The 16,911-nt window shown below is 36.4% G+C and overlaps 1 protein-coding gene across 1 annotated transcript; it reads left to right on the top strand.

Annotated features, from left to right (window-relative positions):
* The first annotated feature begins 10,637 nt into the window (after positions 1 to 10,637).
* On the top strand, positions 10,638 to 11,246 carry LOC133311748 (uncharacterized protein At1g08160-like). The gene has a single exon (XM_061512840.1). It carries the CDS (start codon positions 10,638 to 10,640, stop codon positions 11,244 to 11,246), a length of 609 nt encoding a protein of 202 aa, XP_061368824.1.
* Positions 11,247 to 16,911: the final 5,665 nt, after the last annotated feature.

Raw genomic sequence — 16,911 nt, 5'->3', positions numbered from 1 at the left:
CTTTCTCTCTCTCTCTTAAAATGACATAACTTTACATCCTTTAAAATGACACATTTTTTTCATGATTTTAAGCCAAAAAAAGAAAGATCTTGATCAATCTTGAATAAAAAAGACTATAATTACTATTAATTTAATAAATACTAATCAGGTATCTTGTCACTGATTTTTTGATTTTTTTTTATATTTTTGTAAGAAAAAGTTCAAGAAAAAGGCCTAATTGAATAGCATGTGACAATTTTAAATTTATGTTTTCATTTTTTGGGGAAAGCAACTCCTTCAAAATTTACTACACTAAAGTTTTTGATATATTTTGTATGTATATGCAATAATGGACATAAAGAACTCGAGTAATCAAGTAATGGAATAGTTTGATAACTCTTTACGTGTAAAGTCTAATATGTTCTAGACTTCTAGCGTATCTATTCATTATTTCTTAAGGCATGGCAAAGCCTATCATTACTTGTCAAATTAGTGCTTCCTGGGTTTTGATTATGTTACGCTAAAAAACAAAAACATTTCTGTACAAGTTTCACTCTTGAATAATTTGATAATAAAGCTTTTGGGGAAGAAAAATAAGCTAATTCAAACATGCACTAAGATCTAAGATTCATCTAAGCTCCATAGATTAAATAAATCAGGATGGCTATGGAGTATTAATCTCATGAACAACATCCCCAAAAGTTGGTTCATATTCCTTCTTTAAGCAGAAAATTAAATTCTTGTGAAATGAGTTCTGATTCTGCCGGAGTACTACAATAATAGTTAGAAATTAGAGACTAGGGTCCCATAAAATGCGAAATTATTTACTAGACTCTATTTCTAATAAAGTAACAGTGTAATAACATGTCTTTGTGCTTCATTACATTCTACCGTGCAATAAATTTATGTGTTCATTATCTGAAGTGTCTAGGCACATCCTGTCAATAGAATTGATGAGCAGAATATTTGGCATTATTTGTGCAGATTTGTAATTATATCCTTAATTAATTAGCCAGCTGTAGGTTATGATTTGTAATTATATCCTTAATTAATTAGCTAGCTGTCGATTATGATTGTGTAATTATATCCTTAATTAATTAGCTAGCTGTAGGTTATGATTGTATAGTTATAATTGTGTAATTATATCATACTATTTAAATGAGAATTCTCCAAAGGAGAACATAAGGTTTTATCCCAATTTCTCTAAGTTTAACATGGTATCAGTCTAGGTTTCGTTACTAAATTTTTCGTTGTGCTCACAGTCTCTGAGTTCCCAAGTTCTAGTCTTTTGCGCGTACTGTTCACGTCGCAATTCTTGTTTTTTGTTTCCTCTCGCGATTTTTCTTAGCATCATGTCTACTGAAAAATATGATGTTCTTTTTGTTCGTCTTAATGGAAAGAACTACTCCACCTGGGCATTTCAGTTCCAGATATTTGTCAAAGGCAAGAAGCTTTGGGGTCATGTTGATGGAACTAATTCTGCTCCTGACAAAACTACGCACCAAGCGGCACATGCCCAATGGGAGGCCAAAGATGCACAGGTAATGACTTGGATCATAGGCTCTGTTGAGCCTAGTATTGTCCTCAATCTCAAACCCTTCACAACGGCAGCAAAGATGTGGGACTATTTGAAGAAAATTTATAACCAAACAAACACTGCTCGCAGGTTCCAGCTTGAACATGAAATTTCTCTTTTTAAACAGGATAGTCTCTCAATTTCTGAATTCTATTCTCATTTCATGAATCTTTGGGCTGAATATACTGACATTGTCTATAAAGATTTGTCGACTGAAGGACAAACTGCAGTCCAAAATGTTCATGACACCACAAAACGAGATCAATTTCTTATGAAATTGAGATGTACTTTTGAGGGCATTCGCACCAACCTAATGAACAGGGCTCCTGTTCCCTCCTTGGATGAATGTTTAAATGAATTGCTTTGTGAAGAACAACGTCTCCTTACTCAGACAAACATGGAACACCAGAAATCTGCCTCCCTTCCTGTAGCGTATGCAGTACAAGCCAAACCATGAGGTCGAGACATGAGAACTGTCCAATGTTTCTGCTGCAAAGGCCATGGACATTTTGCTTCAAACTGTCCTAAAAAGTTCTGTAATTACTGCAAAAAAGAAGGTCACATCATCAAAGAATGTCAAATCAGACCACCACGGAGAAATGCAACAGCCTTCACTGCCACTGTTGGCTCTTCTACTACTCCTGTTTCTGTGGATCAGAATCCGCCTGTTTCTGTGCCAACTTTAACCCCTGAAATGGTTCAACAAATGATTGTTTCTGCATTTTCTGCTTTGGGTCTTTCAGGTAAAGTTTCTTTATCCAGCTCTCCTTGGTACTTTGACTCTGGCGCATCCAATCTTATGACCAACAATGTTGCTTCACTTACCAATGTTACAAATTACTCTGGTAATTTACAAATACACACTGCGGATGGAAACAATTTACCTATCATAGCAATTGGTGATATTTCTTCATCTCTTACCAATGTTTATGTTTCCCCTGATCTCACCAGTAACCTTATTTCAGTTGGTCAATTAGTTGACAGTGATTGCAAAGTTGAATTCTCAAAGTCTGGTTGTCATGTGCAGGATCAACACTCAGGGAAGGTGATCGCGAAGGGGCCTAAAGTTGGACGTCTTTTTCCTCTTTATTCATTGTTGTCACCATGTTCTTTTCAGCCTTTTATTTCTTGTAATTCTGCAACTGTTAATTTTCAATTATGGCATAAGCGTCTTGGTCACCCAAATTCGAATGTACTTCATGCCTTAATGAAATCTGGAGTTCTTGGCAATAAACATTTCCCATCTTTTAGTGCTGTTCAATTTGATTGCAATTCTTGTAAACTTGGTAAAAGTAAGATTCTACCATTTCCAGTTCATCAATCAAATGTAAATCAGCCTTTTGACATAATTCACAGTGATTTATGGGGCATCACACCTGTAATATCTCATGCACATTACAAATATTTTATCACTTTTATTGATGACTATAGTCGTTTCACATGGGTCTATTTTTTGCGATCTAAAGTTGAAGCTTTCTCTGCATTCCAATTTTTTCATTCCTATGTTCAAACTCAGTTTGCATCAAAAATTAAAACTCTGCGTTCTGACAATGGGAGGAATACACATCTCATTTCTTTCAAGAGTTCTTGCAGAAAAATGGTATATTATCCCAAAGGTCGTGTCCTTCCACACCCCAACAAAATGGGATAGCTGAAAGAAAAAACCGTCATCTTCTTGATGTGTCCATACCTTAATGTTGGACTCTTTAGTACCCTCCCATTTTTGGTGTGAAGCTCTCTCAACTGCTGTCCACCTTATTAATCGGCTGCCTTCTCCAGTCTTGCACAATGATTCCCTTTTCTTAAGGTTATTTGGTAAGCAACCCAATTATTCAACTCTTCGCACCTTTGGTTGTGTCTGTTATGTTCATCTTCAGCCACCAGAACGCACCAAACTCACAGCTCAATCTGTTAAATGTGCTTTTCTTGGTTACTCAGCCCATCAAAAAGGTTTTTTATGCTATGATCCTCACTTACATAGGATTCGGGTTTCTAGAAATGTCAACTTTCAAGAAGATACATATTTTTTTGCTACTAACCAAGACACTCAATCTTCTACATCCAAATCTGTCTTGCCATTGTTTCCTAACAGTTTTGCAGAAGACCAAGCTCGTCCTCCTGTCATTGTCTACCAAAGACGTCCGACTGTTCCACCAATTCAGACTTCAATCCCTTCAAGGCCCCCTTCTGATCATTCTCTGGCTGCTGATCCAGCGCATGCACTAGAACCTGCCCCTTTACGTCGCAGTACTCGCATTCATTAACCACCAGAAAAGTATGGTGTTTCTGAATCTTTATCTTTGACAGCAACTTTAGCATCTATTCCTATTCCTTCTTCATATAAATAGGCAATGGAGCATAAATGTTGGCTGGATGCTATAGAGACTGAACTTCTTGCACTAGAGTAAAATCAAACATGGGACATTGTTCCATGTCCTTCATCGGTTAAACCTCTTGGCAGTAAATTTGTATTCACTATAAAGTTGCGTTCAGATGGATCCATCGATCGATACAAGGCTAGATTGGTTGTTCTTGGAAATAAGCAAGAATATGGCCTAGACTATGAAGAGACCTTTGCGCCGGTGGCCAAGATGACTACTGTGCGGACTATTATTGCCATTGCTGCATCTGAATCTTGGCCAATTCACCAGCTAGATGTCAAAAATGCCTTCCTTCATGGTGACCTCAAAGAAGAAGTTTACATCAAACTTCCTACGGGTATGCCCTCACTATTACCTAATACTGTTTGTAAGCTAAAACGTTCTTTGTATGGATTAAAACAGGCACCAAGAGTGTGGTTTGAAAAGTTGAGCACAATATTACTTGGTTTTTCCTTCATCCAAAGTAGCTATGCTCCATATCTTTTTCTACAAAGGACCTCCAAAGGAATTGTGATTCTCCTTGTTTATGTGGATGACATTATCGTCACCGGCTCAGATCAAGAGGCTATCACTACAATCAAACAATTGATGCATACAACTTTCCACATGAAAGATCTTGGACAGCACACTTATTTCTTGGGATTAGAAGTACAATTCCAACAAAAAGGCATCTTTGTCACTCAACACAAATATACTCAGGATCTAATTCAGCTAGCTGGTCTCACCACTGCAACTATGGTTGACACTCCCATGGAAGTTAATGTAAAGTTAAGACGGGATGAAGGTGACCTTCTACAAGACCCAACTTTATATCGAAAGTTGGTAGGAAGTCTCATCTACCTCACCATCACAAGACCTGATATCTCTTTTGTTGTCCACACAGTCAGCAAATTCATGCAAAATCCTAGACACTTGCATCTTACAGCAGTACAACGAATCATTAAATATTTGTTGGCCACTCCCAGCCGTGGTATCTTCTTTCCGACAAATGCAACAATACAACTTCAAGCATACAACGATGCCGATTGGGCTGGATGTCCCGACACAAGGAAGTCTACTACTGGCTGGTGTATGTTTTTAGGAGATGCCCCTATTTCCTGGAAATGCAAGAAACAAGAATCTGTCTCTAAATCCTCCACTAAAGCAGAATATCGGTCCATGTCTGCAGCATGCTCTGAGATTATTTGGTTACGGGGCCTTCTTTCAGAACTTGGTTATTCATAAGCAACACCAACTCCGTTGTATGCTGATAATACAAGTGCCATACAGATTGCAGCAAATCTTATATACCATGAAAGAACAAAGCACATAGAGGTCGATTGTCATTCAATCAGGGAAGCTTATGACCGTAGAATTATCACTCTACCTCATGTCTCAACATCTGTTCAACTAGCTGACATCCTCACCAAGTCTTTGACACGTCAACGACATAATTTCCTCGTCAGCAAATTGATGCATGTAGATTCACCAGCATCAATTTGAGGGGGGATGTCAATAGAATTGATGAGCAGAATATTTGGCATTATTTGTACCGATTTGTAATTATATCCTTAATTAATTAGCCAGCTGTAGGTTATGATTTGTAATTATATCCTTAATTAATTAGCCATCTGTAGGTTATGAATGTGTAATTATATCCTTAATTAATTAGCTAGCTGTAGGTTATGATTGTATAGTTATGATTGTGTAATTATATCATACTATTTAAATGAGAATTCTCCAAAGGAGAACATAAGGTTTTATCCCAATTTCTCTAAGTTTAACACATCCATTGCTCTCACAGAGATGTTCTAAAGCTACCAGACCATTTACACTAGTTTCAGTGTAGTTTAGAGTTTTTTTGGGTGTTTTTCGGCATTCTAAATGCTAAATTTAGAAAATTAAAGTATTTTGTTGCATTTCACGCATTTGCGTGTTTTATTACTGTGTGTGAAGTTTTCAAATGGGTTTTGCCAATTCAATCTGTTTCGTTGAAGAAAATAAAAGCTGAAAAGTTTACCAAACAAGACATAGGTCTCTGTCCTGTATGCAACTATGAACTATGTATCGGAGGCATCTTTGACACCTGTTTTGCCGTATCTGTGCATCAAAGGTCAAATGTCTTTCATTTCTCTAGATGAATGACAATTAATTCTATTTAAAATTAATAATAATTAATAAATATGACCTAATAAATCATAACTATTGAATTGATGAAAATCAATAATATAAAATAAATTATAAAATGTTGTAAAACTCTTACGTGGTAAGAATAACACTCCTTTTCTTTTTATTATTATTGACTGAAATATTACTAAGTACCTAAGCTCACTCTTTATTAGTAAGACCAACATAAAATTTCACTCAATAATAAAGAGTGTTGAAAAGAGTTTGTGAAAGACTATATTGCTAACATTAGGATTGTTAAGCCATGAAAATTCAACAAATTGCTTTGTCCGAATCTACTGTGTCTTAATACTGTCAAACGGACAGCTAACATAATCAAACTGAGGATGAAATTTATGGTACTGAATAGTCACAAAATATTCGGTATTCAAATGTGTCAAATGTTAGGCAACGCGGCATGTTGCCTTCTGAGTTCTTTGGTGTATTATTTCCATCTTTTCTGCTGTCCTTGATAAGACTTCTTGCCTATGCGATGCTTCTAATAGAGAACACTTTTCATACCACCGTAGTACATACGACTGAGAATTAAAAAAATACAGCTGGATTTTTCTTCTTCTTTTCTTTAATCTGTATCTATGACACACAAAACAAGGCAGTTTAATTGGATTGTCGCACCCAATCAACGGTGCGATGGTAGCATTAAAAATATTTCACTTCTAATAATGTAGGTGCTAATCATGGTCTATTTTGTTGATTTCAATCTTGTAGCATCCGGATGTGACATGACGGCGGAAGAGATTAATGATTAAAAATAATGGAGTTGACGTCAAAATTTATTTGAAAAAATATTAAAAAAATCTTTTTATTAAAGAAAAATGATCTTTGAAAACATAAATGAATTCGGGAGTCGATTACTAATAAGGAAGTTGTTAGCATCCTACATTGTCTGCTTAAAAAAATGGTTATCTTATATTAATTATGCAAATTATTGATAAAATTTTAAATATTTATTTCACCTTAAAAAATAAAATAAGAATGATTCTCCGACGTATCTCTTGGTGCAATAAAGAACTAAAAACTACGTCATTATGTAGAAAATATTTGTGTGTTGAATGATTTTAATTTTAAAAATAATTCATTTAGAAGTCTTAGATTTAAGGGTTTCGGATCATCAAGCTGCCGCAGCTAAAATAATCTGAAATGATAATTATAGGATTAACAAGTTGTCTTAACTCAACTAATCCTTTTAAAATAAATTTTATTTTTATTTTTTATTGATAAATTTAGATAAATTTTAAATCATCCAACCGTCAAACGACTCAGTTACGATTTTAATTAATAGCAGAGTAATCTTCTTTATTCTTTACTTTTTAAATTAATAATTTTTAAATAAAAACTATGATTGTTTATTTGTTGGTTTATTATCACTAAACATTTTAAAAGTTGAAATGATTCTAAAAAATAGGATTAATATGCTGTCATAACTTAGCTAATCCTTTTTATTCATAATAGATTTAACTTTTGGTAAGTTTACGCTTTGTATGGGATCGAAAATTACATAACCGAGTCATCACTTAAAAATTTAAAATCAATCGTGTTATCACAGCCAAAATGACCTCACGTCGAAACAAGGAATTGGCAAACCGTTATGGTTAAACTCATTCCTTTTAAAACTGTTTTTGCTTTTTACAAAAATTTGATTAAAGACATTTTTAACACTATTAAATAATTAGAATATTAAAACAAAATGAGAAAAACTAATGAAAATAAAACTCTATGAAATTATTGAAAATATTAAAAATAACTGAACATATATACAAAAGGAAAAGATTAGTTTTTATACTCTACGCTAAAGAAATTTTTTGTTATTTAAATTAATTATATTTTTTCTATTACTGAACCAGTGTTATTAAGACTGGCACGATTATTAACCCGACCGAGATATCGGGTCACTGTTTAAATTGCATGACTCAATGATTATATATAAATCCATAATTTATATTAAAAAAATTATAAACATATTAAAATAATTGAAAAAATAATATAAATTTTAAATATTTTAATATTACAAAATATTGTTGTATTAATTCCTTATAAGAAAAAACAATGTATATGTAAATATTGTTGTTAAAAAAACAAAAAACTATAACGATTCATAGTTTGATTTATTTTGATGATTTTATTTGAACTATTACTATCTCTTTTTTATATAAAAAAGTTCAAGTCGGATTACTAGTGTCAGTAAAGAACCCAACCTCTATTTCAACTAACTCTATTACTGTATATAGATTCCTCAAATTTACTATTACCCTAAATTACCCCTAAAGTTATTTTTCCCCCAAATTACTCTCCCCAACCTGTTTGTTCACTTAGGCTTCTTCTTCAAGCTTCAGCCGCCGCCCCAAAATTATTCAGCCTCCTTGCACCGCCTGACCGTCAATTCTCGCCACCGTCGCTCTGCTGCCTGCGTGTGCCACAATCGTCGTCAATCTCGAGCCATCTCAGACGGTCACCTACCATCGCCGTCGCTCCACTGCCTGCGTGTGCCATAACCGTCGCCGCCAGTTCAGATCGGTTCTTAGTCATCATCGTCTTCCATCCGGTTGCTGCTCGAGCCAACGTCCGCCCTGTTCGTCCGCCACTGTCTCGTGTGCCACCACCACAGCTGATTCAGTTCTGTCCGTCGCCGCCATTGCAACATCAGCCAAGGTCAAAATTATAAATTTTTTTTTTTTTTGGTAAACAACTTCTCATTTCAAACGAGAAGTTGTTTTTGGTGCTGCACTCACATCCCATGAGCATTGATATGTATGATATGCTTTTTGTTTTATTTTTCTCAAAACAACCAATAGACCTCACCAAAAAAACTCTCTCAGATTGAAAAAAAACTTCTTTTGTGAAAGGAGAGGATGGACCTCGATCTTCCATTTGATTTTTAATATATTGATTCCTCCTCCTTGAATCTGAAGAGCATATCCAATTTGGATTTTGGATGGCGGGTGCATTCTGGCCCAATCTCGGTTCGGTAGCATATCATGTGTCCAAATACTACAAAACCAATCATGTAATGTTCTGGTGCAACATTTTCACTTGTTGAACTATAGGGATTATAAAGTAGCAAGGACTTCTATGTAATACTAAGAGCATTGTATGAATATAGAGGATGCATATGAATGAATGTGCGGTCAAAATATGAAGTGCTTTGAAAATAACTTTTTTATTTTGTAAGTAAAATAATTTCTTAAACATGTTTTAGGTTGGATCTCATAATTCATGTACATGAAAAAAAAACCACTAGGAGTGTCTCTGCCTACTACTCCTAATGTAACACGAGAGATTAGTCTCTTACAAAACTTTAAAAAAATATTTAGTCATAGTTTTTGGAGCATTAATGTGCGTACATTAAAGACAATAAAATTGTGATGCAATCATATGTATTACATACAATGGTTGTTGTATGTTTTGGTGCTCAAGCCCGGGTAAGCAAGTAAGGCATCAGCTTTGGAATACCTTGGTGGCTAAGCTGGAACCCAAACGAAACCTTTACAATTGAGATATTAACTGTAAAGCATACAGACCGCATTATGATATCATATTCCATTCATATATGTTCAACTTAAAAGTGGTGTGGTACTATTTGGACAGGTGGCGTGTTTAGGGACCAACAATTCTAAGCCGGTTTTTCGTAAAAGGCTATGCTAATTACAAATTCGTGGAACAAAAAACTATTATAAGGCCCATCTCATTGTACAGGTAATGGGCACTTGGGCACCAACAAAATTATTGGGTTGGTTTATATATGCCCAAAGACCAAGACCAATAAAAACTTGTTATCGCCAACTTAAAAAAAAAAGAAGGAAATAGGAAAGAATTTTTTTATTTTTCTTATTTATAAAAAAAGCAGATATGAAAAGGAAATAACTCGCTGTTAAGCTTATTAAGCCCATCTTTGTTGCAGCTTAATAGCGCTATAGTGTAATACTGATACATTTATCCGCCATTAAAAATAAGTGTCCAATGCAAATATCCATTTGTAACCAAATTGAAAATGAAATGGGGCATAAGTGTGATTCAGAAAACATGAATGATTCCGAAAAATATTTCCACACAAACAGAAGCGCCGTCCTGACCAGTAACCGTTAAGTTTTGCGCTATGCTTATGTGTCACAACTGAGGGAAGAGATTTGGCCATGTCACATAATGTTTCTTTGTACTAAAATCTTAAAATCGTGCATCCTAGAGAGGCTGTGCAGTGTGGTATATATAATTATTTCCCCCCAGCCATTTGAATTTTATATAAGCGACACTTTATGCCGACAGCTATATTACTTGAGATAGTATGTTACCATATGTATTGTGACACTTGAATTTCAAGAAAGGAACAATACTGTGGAATGAAGAATCCCATAGATGTCTTGAGTTTCATGCAAGTTATTCTGAAAGCGTAAAGTGCTAATAAATTAAGGTTTCAGAGGTAGGTCCAATGATATCCTATATTGGTTGATAGCAATATATGAACATCATTTGATTTGCTTCCTCAATCAAACACTAGTTGCCCTGAGTTCTAGTCTTGTAATAGAGTTAGCCCTTAAGAAATGGCTCCTCCTGCTCCACAGTCGCAGCCTCAAGCAACAAGGCCAAAACGCCCAAACCTGCTTCGTTTCATTGCCATGATAATCTTGGCCTTGATTATCCTCGTAGGTATAGCTGTGCTCATAATTTGGCTGGTTTTGAGGCCTAAACACTTGGAGTACAGTGTGGAGGATGCTGCAATCCACAACTTCAACTTAACGGATGCAAATCATCTCTATGCAAACTTTGATTTCACCATAAGAGCATACAATCCGAATTCTAGAGTCTCTCTGTACTATGACTCTGTGGAGGTGTCAGTGCGTTATGAGGATCAAACGCTTGCCACAAATGCTGTTCAGCCATTCTTCCAGTCTCATAGAAATGTGACCAGGATGAATGTGAGGCTCACTGCTCAAACTGTGGCGTTATATGACTCAGTGCCTAAGGACATTAAGCTTGAGAGATCCTCAGGGGATATTGAGTTAGATGTGTTGGTCAGGGCAAGGATAAGGTTTAAGGTAGGGGTGTGGAAGTCAAAGCATCGCATTATGAAGATTTTTTGTTCTCCTGTGTTGGTCCATTTTTCTAAAGCCAAGAGTTTCGAAAGGGCCTCCTGTGATGTAGAACTCTAAACAAGCACGCACACCAAATGGAGCAACATGCTAAGGGCTAAGATGCTCCCTCTACCCTTCAGAATCTTTATTATTATTATTATTATTTTATTTTTTTGGGTGTTATGATTTTTCTGTCCTTCCTGAGTTTGCCACTGTTATATTGATGTTATGATTCTTTTGTCAGCTTTATTGTAATTTTTCTTCTGTGTTATATGTTTTGTTTTTTCTATGCTGAAAATAGTTGTGTGGACATATGAAAGAAGGAAAATTGGCTGTTATCCATCCTATTTATCTGCATTGTCTGTAACATCCTTCAAAGTACTTACATATATTATTACTAATATTACGTTCTTTTTTCCCCTTACTGCACTTAGTGTCACTTTTACTGGTCATGAAACTCATGACAAGATTGGATTTCAGATTTTCAAAAGTTGTTGAAATTCGTTGTTTGTAATCGCATCAGAACAGCAGATAATCAGTCATATGAATTTGTCAGTTTCTGTAGGTAAAATCTAAAAAAATGTTCATGGACAAAATTGTAATACCCTGTGTGCATTCGGTGTATTAATATACATATGATATGATAATAAGCGCAACATGTTTAAATAATTAAATGCGAAAGCTCTTTTCATAAATCCCTAGATTAGACCTAGTATAAAAACGTGATTAATTTTTTCGCTTTTCCTTAAGTATTGCAATCTTTTTCGCCTCTTTGGTCAAAATGAAACGGACAACATTTTGTCTGTATTTTGGATTACTAATGTAATATCCTGTCTGCAGCCGGTTAATTAACAGTCATATGATAGTAAGCGCAGCATGCTCAACTTAATTAATGTGGAAGCTAACTAAATAGGTTTACTCTTTTTTTCCTTATGTATTGCGAACTTTTCACTTCCATGGCAAAAAAAAAACGGACAACATTTTTTCCGTATTTTGGACCACTGGGAATAATTCTCATCATGATAATCTTAACCTGATTGCAGTTTAATATAATCCAGACATAAACCATATTACCCAGCTGTAACATCCCGAGCACTGACGAGGGCGGGGAGTGATCGCCGGTGCAAAGAGGCACGGACAAGAAGTGGCTCTTGACAGGCTTCCGGCGGGGGTTACATGAACGGATGAATCGAATCGACACCCGAAAGAGAGGGATTCCAAAGACTGTGCAGGTATGAGGCTGCACAGTTTGAGATAGCTTATAAGAATTAATTGGTATTACCTATACTAACAAAATGCATCTGCTTTTCGGTAGCCCGGAACGGAAGAACTCCATAGTTAAGCGTGCTTGACTTGGAGCAATTCTGGGATGGGTGACCTCCTGGGAAGTTTTTCCGGGAAGTGTGCGAGTGAGGAAAAAGCACACTGAAAAGTCTCGTGTTAGTATATGGGGATAATCGTTGATTCTTGAAGCGGCCGGGCGTTACAAGTGGTATCAGAGCAGGCCTCTCTTCCAGTACGGTGTGGTTCGAGGACGAACCAGGCGGAAGCTAGTGGGCATGTAACATCCCGAGCGCTGACGAGGGCGGGGAGTGATCGCCGGTGCAAAGAGGCACGGACAAGGAGCGGCTCCTGACAGGCTTCCGGCGGGGGGTTACATGAACGGATGAATCGAATCGACACCCGAAAGAGAGAGATTCCAAAGACTGTGCAGGTATGAGGCTGCACAATTTGGGATAGCTTATAAGAATTAATTGGTACTACCTGACCTCCTGGGAAGTTTTCTCGAGAAGTGTGCGAGTGAGGAAAAAGCACATTGAAAAGTCTCGTGTTAGTATGTGGGGATAGTCGTTGATTCTTGAAGCGGCCGGGCGTTACACCAGCCATCCATGGCATAGGCTATCTCATAATCATACTGTCTCAAAATAATGTCCATGATTAGGGGTGAAAGTGGGTTGAGCTGGGCCAAGTTTTGCCTCGAAAAATCCAAGCCTATACCAAAAAAATTCAATTTGGCCTGACCAAAAAATGGTCTGACCTAGCCCGTTAGCCTGTTAATTTTTAACTTCCAAGCATAACCATGAATCAACTTCACAAAATACTCAAATTTTGTTGCTAAACTAAAAATCACAATTTCAACGTCCAAACAAAATTATGAAACACAACAAAGCTCATCCCAATCTGTATTTAAGTCACTTTCAAAAGCAAAATGCTCAAACTAAATAACATATATTTTATAAGATCCAACAAAGAAATCCATACTATGTAAATTAAAAAAACTACATGAAACCCCCAAGGGTAGCTCAGTTGGCAGCTGAGCTCCCAAGGGATTGCTTGGTGCAGGGATCAAACCCTGCCTCAAGCAGTTTCTTGAAAAATCTTTGGGGGCCAGAGGATAAGCCAAAAATCTTTGGTTGGGGGATTAGTCTCGTCCTTTCTCCGGTTGGGAAGCTTAGTGCACCCACTGTTACAATGAGGGGCTAGTCCAAACGGGCCGTACCCCGAGGACATGGTGCCCGGAGAAGGTTGAATGGGGATACCTCCCGGCAATGTACTAAAAAAAATAAAAAAAAATAACTACATGAATCCAACAAACACATCTAATTAGACTTCTTCTTTAAATTAAAATAACTACATGATTATTTTTACTCTTTTCACAATGTGGCTTTAACTCATCTAATTAGACTTCTTCGGTAAATAATTCTTCATTAATTACTATCATTCCTTAATAAATTTATAAATTGATTATGTACATGCTAGAGTCATTATAGGACAAAAAAAAGGCCCAATTCCACGGGGAAAAAAAACAGAAGTTACAGAAAGCCATGAAACCATTCATTACGGTTAAGTTGCACTTCATTGACAAAAGTCTGAAATTCAAATTTGCCTTAGCTTCTAAAATGCGCATGCAAAAACTTAACAACATTTTGGCTTTCCTATTAAATTGAGCAAATGAGAAAAAACAAAAATGTTTTCTAGGCTCTGTACTAAACCAACATATTCATAATGGAAGACCACGATTCAACTACTACTAACTTTAGGGTAAGAAAATTGGGATTGCAAATTTTGACAATTTCATAAACTAAGAAGTCATTTTACGATTCAACTTCTACTAACTTTAGGTGTAGAAGTTAATTCTCCAATGTTGAGGCTTGCTTTACTGCTATAACTGTTGGGAGAAATTCAAAATCAACTAGTGTTTGCCTATTCAATGGTTCCTCTTTATGGAAACTTCCCAGTTTGAATTGTCATGTACCATTTGAAACGTTCCTTTGAATTGTCATGGTGTGATATGTTGCACAAATAATAAATCCATGAAGTGAAATCCGTGTCATTATGGATAATGCATGTACTCGTGAATCTTTACAGACAAATAGAGCATCAATCTCTATCAGGATTGCCAGGTCAATGAAGCAATATCGTGAAATATAAAGTCTTGCAGCCAAGATTATAAGCAGTAATTGAGGGAGGACTCGTTGACTTTCAACTTCCCAACTTTCCTTCTCGAATAGAACTAATGACAATCACAATCATAGTTTTCTTCCAATTTAGCTGAATGATCACGCTAGAATCCACATACTGGCAATGCCTTTTCTATTACCCAAATCACAAGTTAAGCAGACTTCTTGAAAGCAGCTCGTAACTCGGTCGTACGATTTTGTCCAAAAGTTCATTTTCTTAGGTCAAAAATAATTTGTTAAAGTCTCATAAAATTTCACAAAGTATGATTAAATTATAGATTTTAAGCTAATCATATTTTTTTTATCTGTAGTACAAAATAATAAGAGTAAATACAATTTTCGATCCTCAGCAAATTTTACGATATCCGCTTTAGTCCCTAACAAATAAAAAAGTTATTCGTGGTCTCTAAGAAATTCAAAGTGGACCCACTTTAGTCCTTTTGAGGGACTAATATGGGTCTTTTTTGAATTTGTGAGATACCACGATTTCGACTAAATAGATCCATTTTGAATTTTTTAAAGATCGCAAATAGTCTTTTTATTCGCTAGGGACTAAAAGGGCATCGTGAAATTTACTGAGGACCAAAAATAATATTTACTCAAATAATAAAAATACTAAAGGTTCAGATTACCAAAAAAAAAAAAAAAAATACTAAAGGAGAACTTTTCTTCCTCCCTATCTTTTGTGCAAATATGATACATATTTAGTCTAGTTCAAGTACCTTGGGATTTATGTAAAACAACTAATTCAACTCAACAGTCCAAGCTATTAAGTGAATGTCACTTTAATAGTTTTATATTAGATTTCTCTAACATATCCTCTCCCATATCCCATTGAACTTGAAGAGTGAATAATGCATTAGCAACTCAGTTAAGGTGAATAATGTGTAGACTCAGCTAGCTATGCTTAAAAATTTCAGCGTCAAGTATCCTGAACATTGATTTTGTTATCATATTAAACAACTATCTCGTCCAAAAGCTCAAAGGGGTAAGTGAAGATCATTAATCGTTTTTATATTTCCCTAACCGTGCTTGTTAGGAAAACAAAGCTCCTTGTCACCAATAGTTGTCGGTTCAAAATGTTGGGCTTCCTCCTTCAATGCTAAGCCCAAGCCCATTTGAGGGGTTTCCTAAAAAACCCTAACCCTAATTTCCACCTCCTCTATATATACTCATTAGTTGTGGGTGGAGGCTAGGTCAGATTTGAGAGAACAAATTTGAGAGAATTATTTGATTGTTTGAGCAAAAGCTTTAAGCTTTGCATTTGAGAGATCTCTAGAGAGAGTTTGAGTGAAACATCTCTAGGGTAGTTTGATTATCACCATTGTTGGAGAGGTTGAGTTAACCACCACATTGGTGTATTTGATTCGTTGTAACCATTATTTTCATAGTGGATTTCTGATCTGGACTAGGTCCCGTGGGTTTTTTACTTCTTCATAGGAGAAGGTTTTCCCACGTTAAATCTGGTTGTGTTCTTCTTCTCTCTCTCTCCTGTTTTCGTTTTGATTTTTCCGCTGCGCTGCCTGACCTGGTGAAGTTCAGGCTGAGGTATTGTCGAGATCCGAGATCAGGATCTTGTTGATTGACTTCCGCACAAAGGCCCCTGAGCCGAGCTTGAGGGAATTGAGTTTTTCCCAACAGTGGTATCAGAGCCCGAGTTCGACGGGTTCTGAAGGAGACGAGATGGAGACCAGTGGCATAACTCATGATGGAGATATGTTCAAGTTGACCGCAGACAATTTCACTTATTGGAGACCGATGATGGAAGATCATCTCTACTGCAAAGATTTGCATGAGCCCATTATCCTTGATGAGAGACCAGCAGGCAAGACAGATAAGGAGTGGGAGATCCTGAGTCGGAAGGCGGTAGCCACGATCAGGAAATATATTGATAAAAGCCTCTTTGAACACGTGTCTGAATTCACGAACGCGTATGAGTTGTGGACGAAATTAGAGTCCATGATTCAGAAGAAGACTCCCAGGAACAAAGCACACCTGGTTCGCCGACTTGTTAAGCTTGAATACAAGGACGACATGAGCATGATTGAACACTTGAACACCTACAAAGGTATTGTGAATCAGCTGTCAAAGGCTGATATGAAAATTGATGAAGAACTGCAGGCATTGCTGCTGTTGAGCTCGCTGCCAGAAAGCTGGGATACTCTCGTGGTGACCCTGAATAACTCGACTCCAGATGGAAAATTGAAGATGGATGTCGTGACAGACAGCCTCCTGGGCGAAGAATCCAGGAGAAGAGAACGAGGTACTTCGAGTACGTCTGA

This window comes from Gastrolobium bilobum, unplaced genomic scaffold (genome assembly GCF_033153095.1).
Source record: "Gastrolobium bilobum isolate Gb01-03AN ecotype WA unplaced genomic scaffold, APGP_CSIRO_Gbil_v1 utg16495, whole genome shotgun sequence".
Taxonomy (NCBI): Eukaryota; Viridiplantae; Streptophyta; class Magnoliopsida; order Fabales; family Fabaceae; genus Gastrolobium; species Gastrolobium bilobum.
Note: the sequence above shows the minus strand (reverse complement) of the source record. Positions and strands in the feature narration are given on the sequence as shown.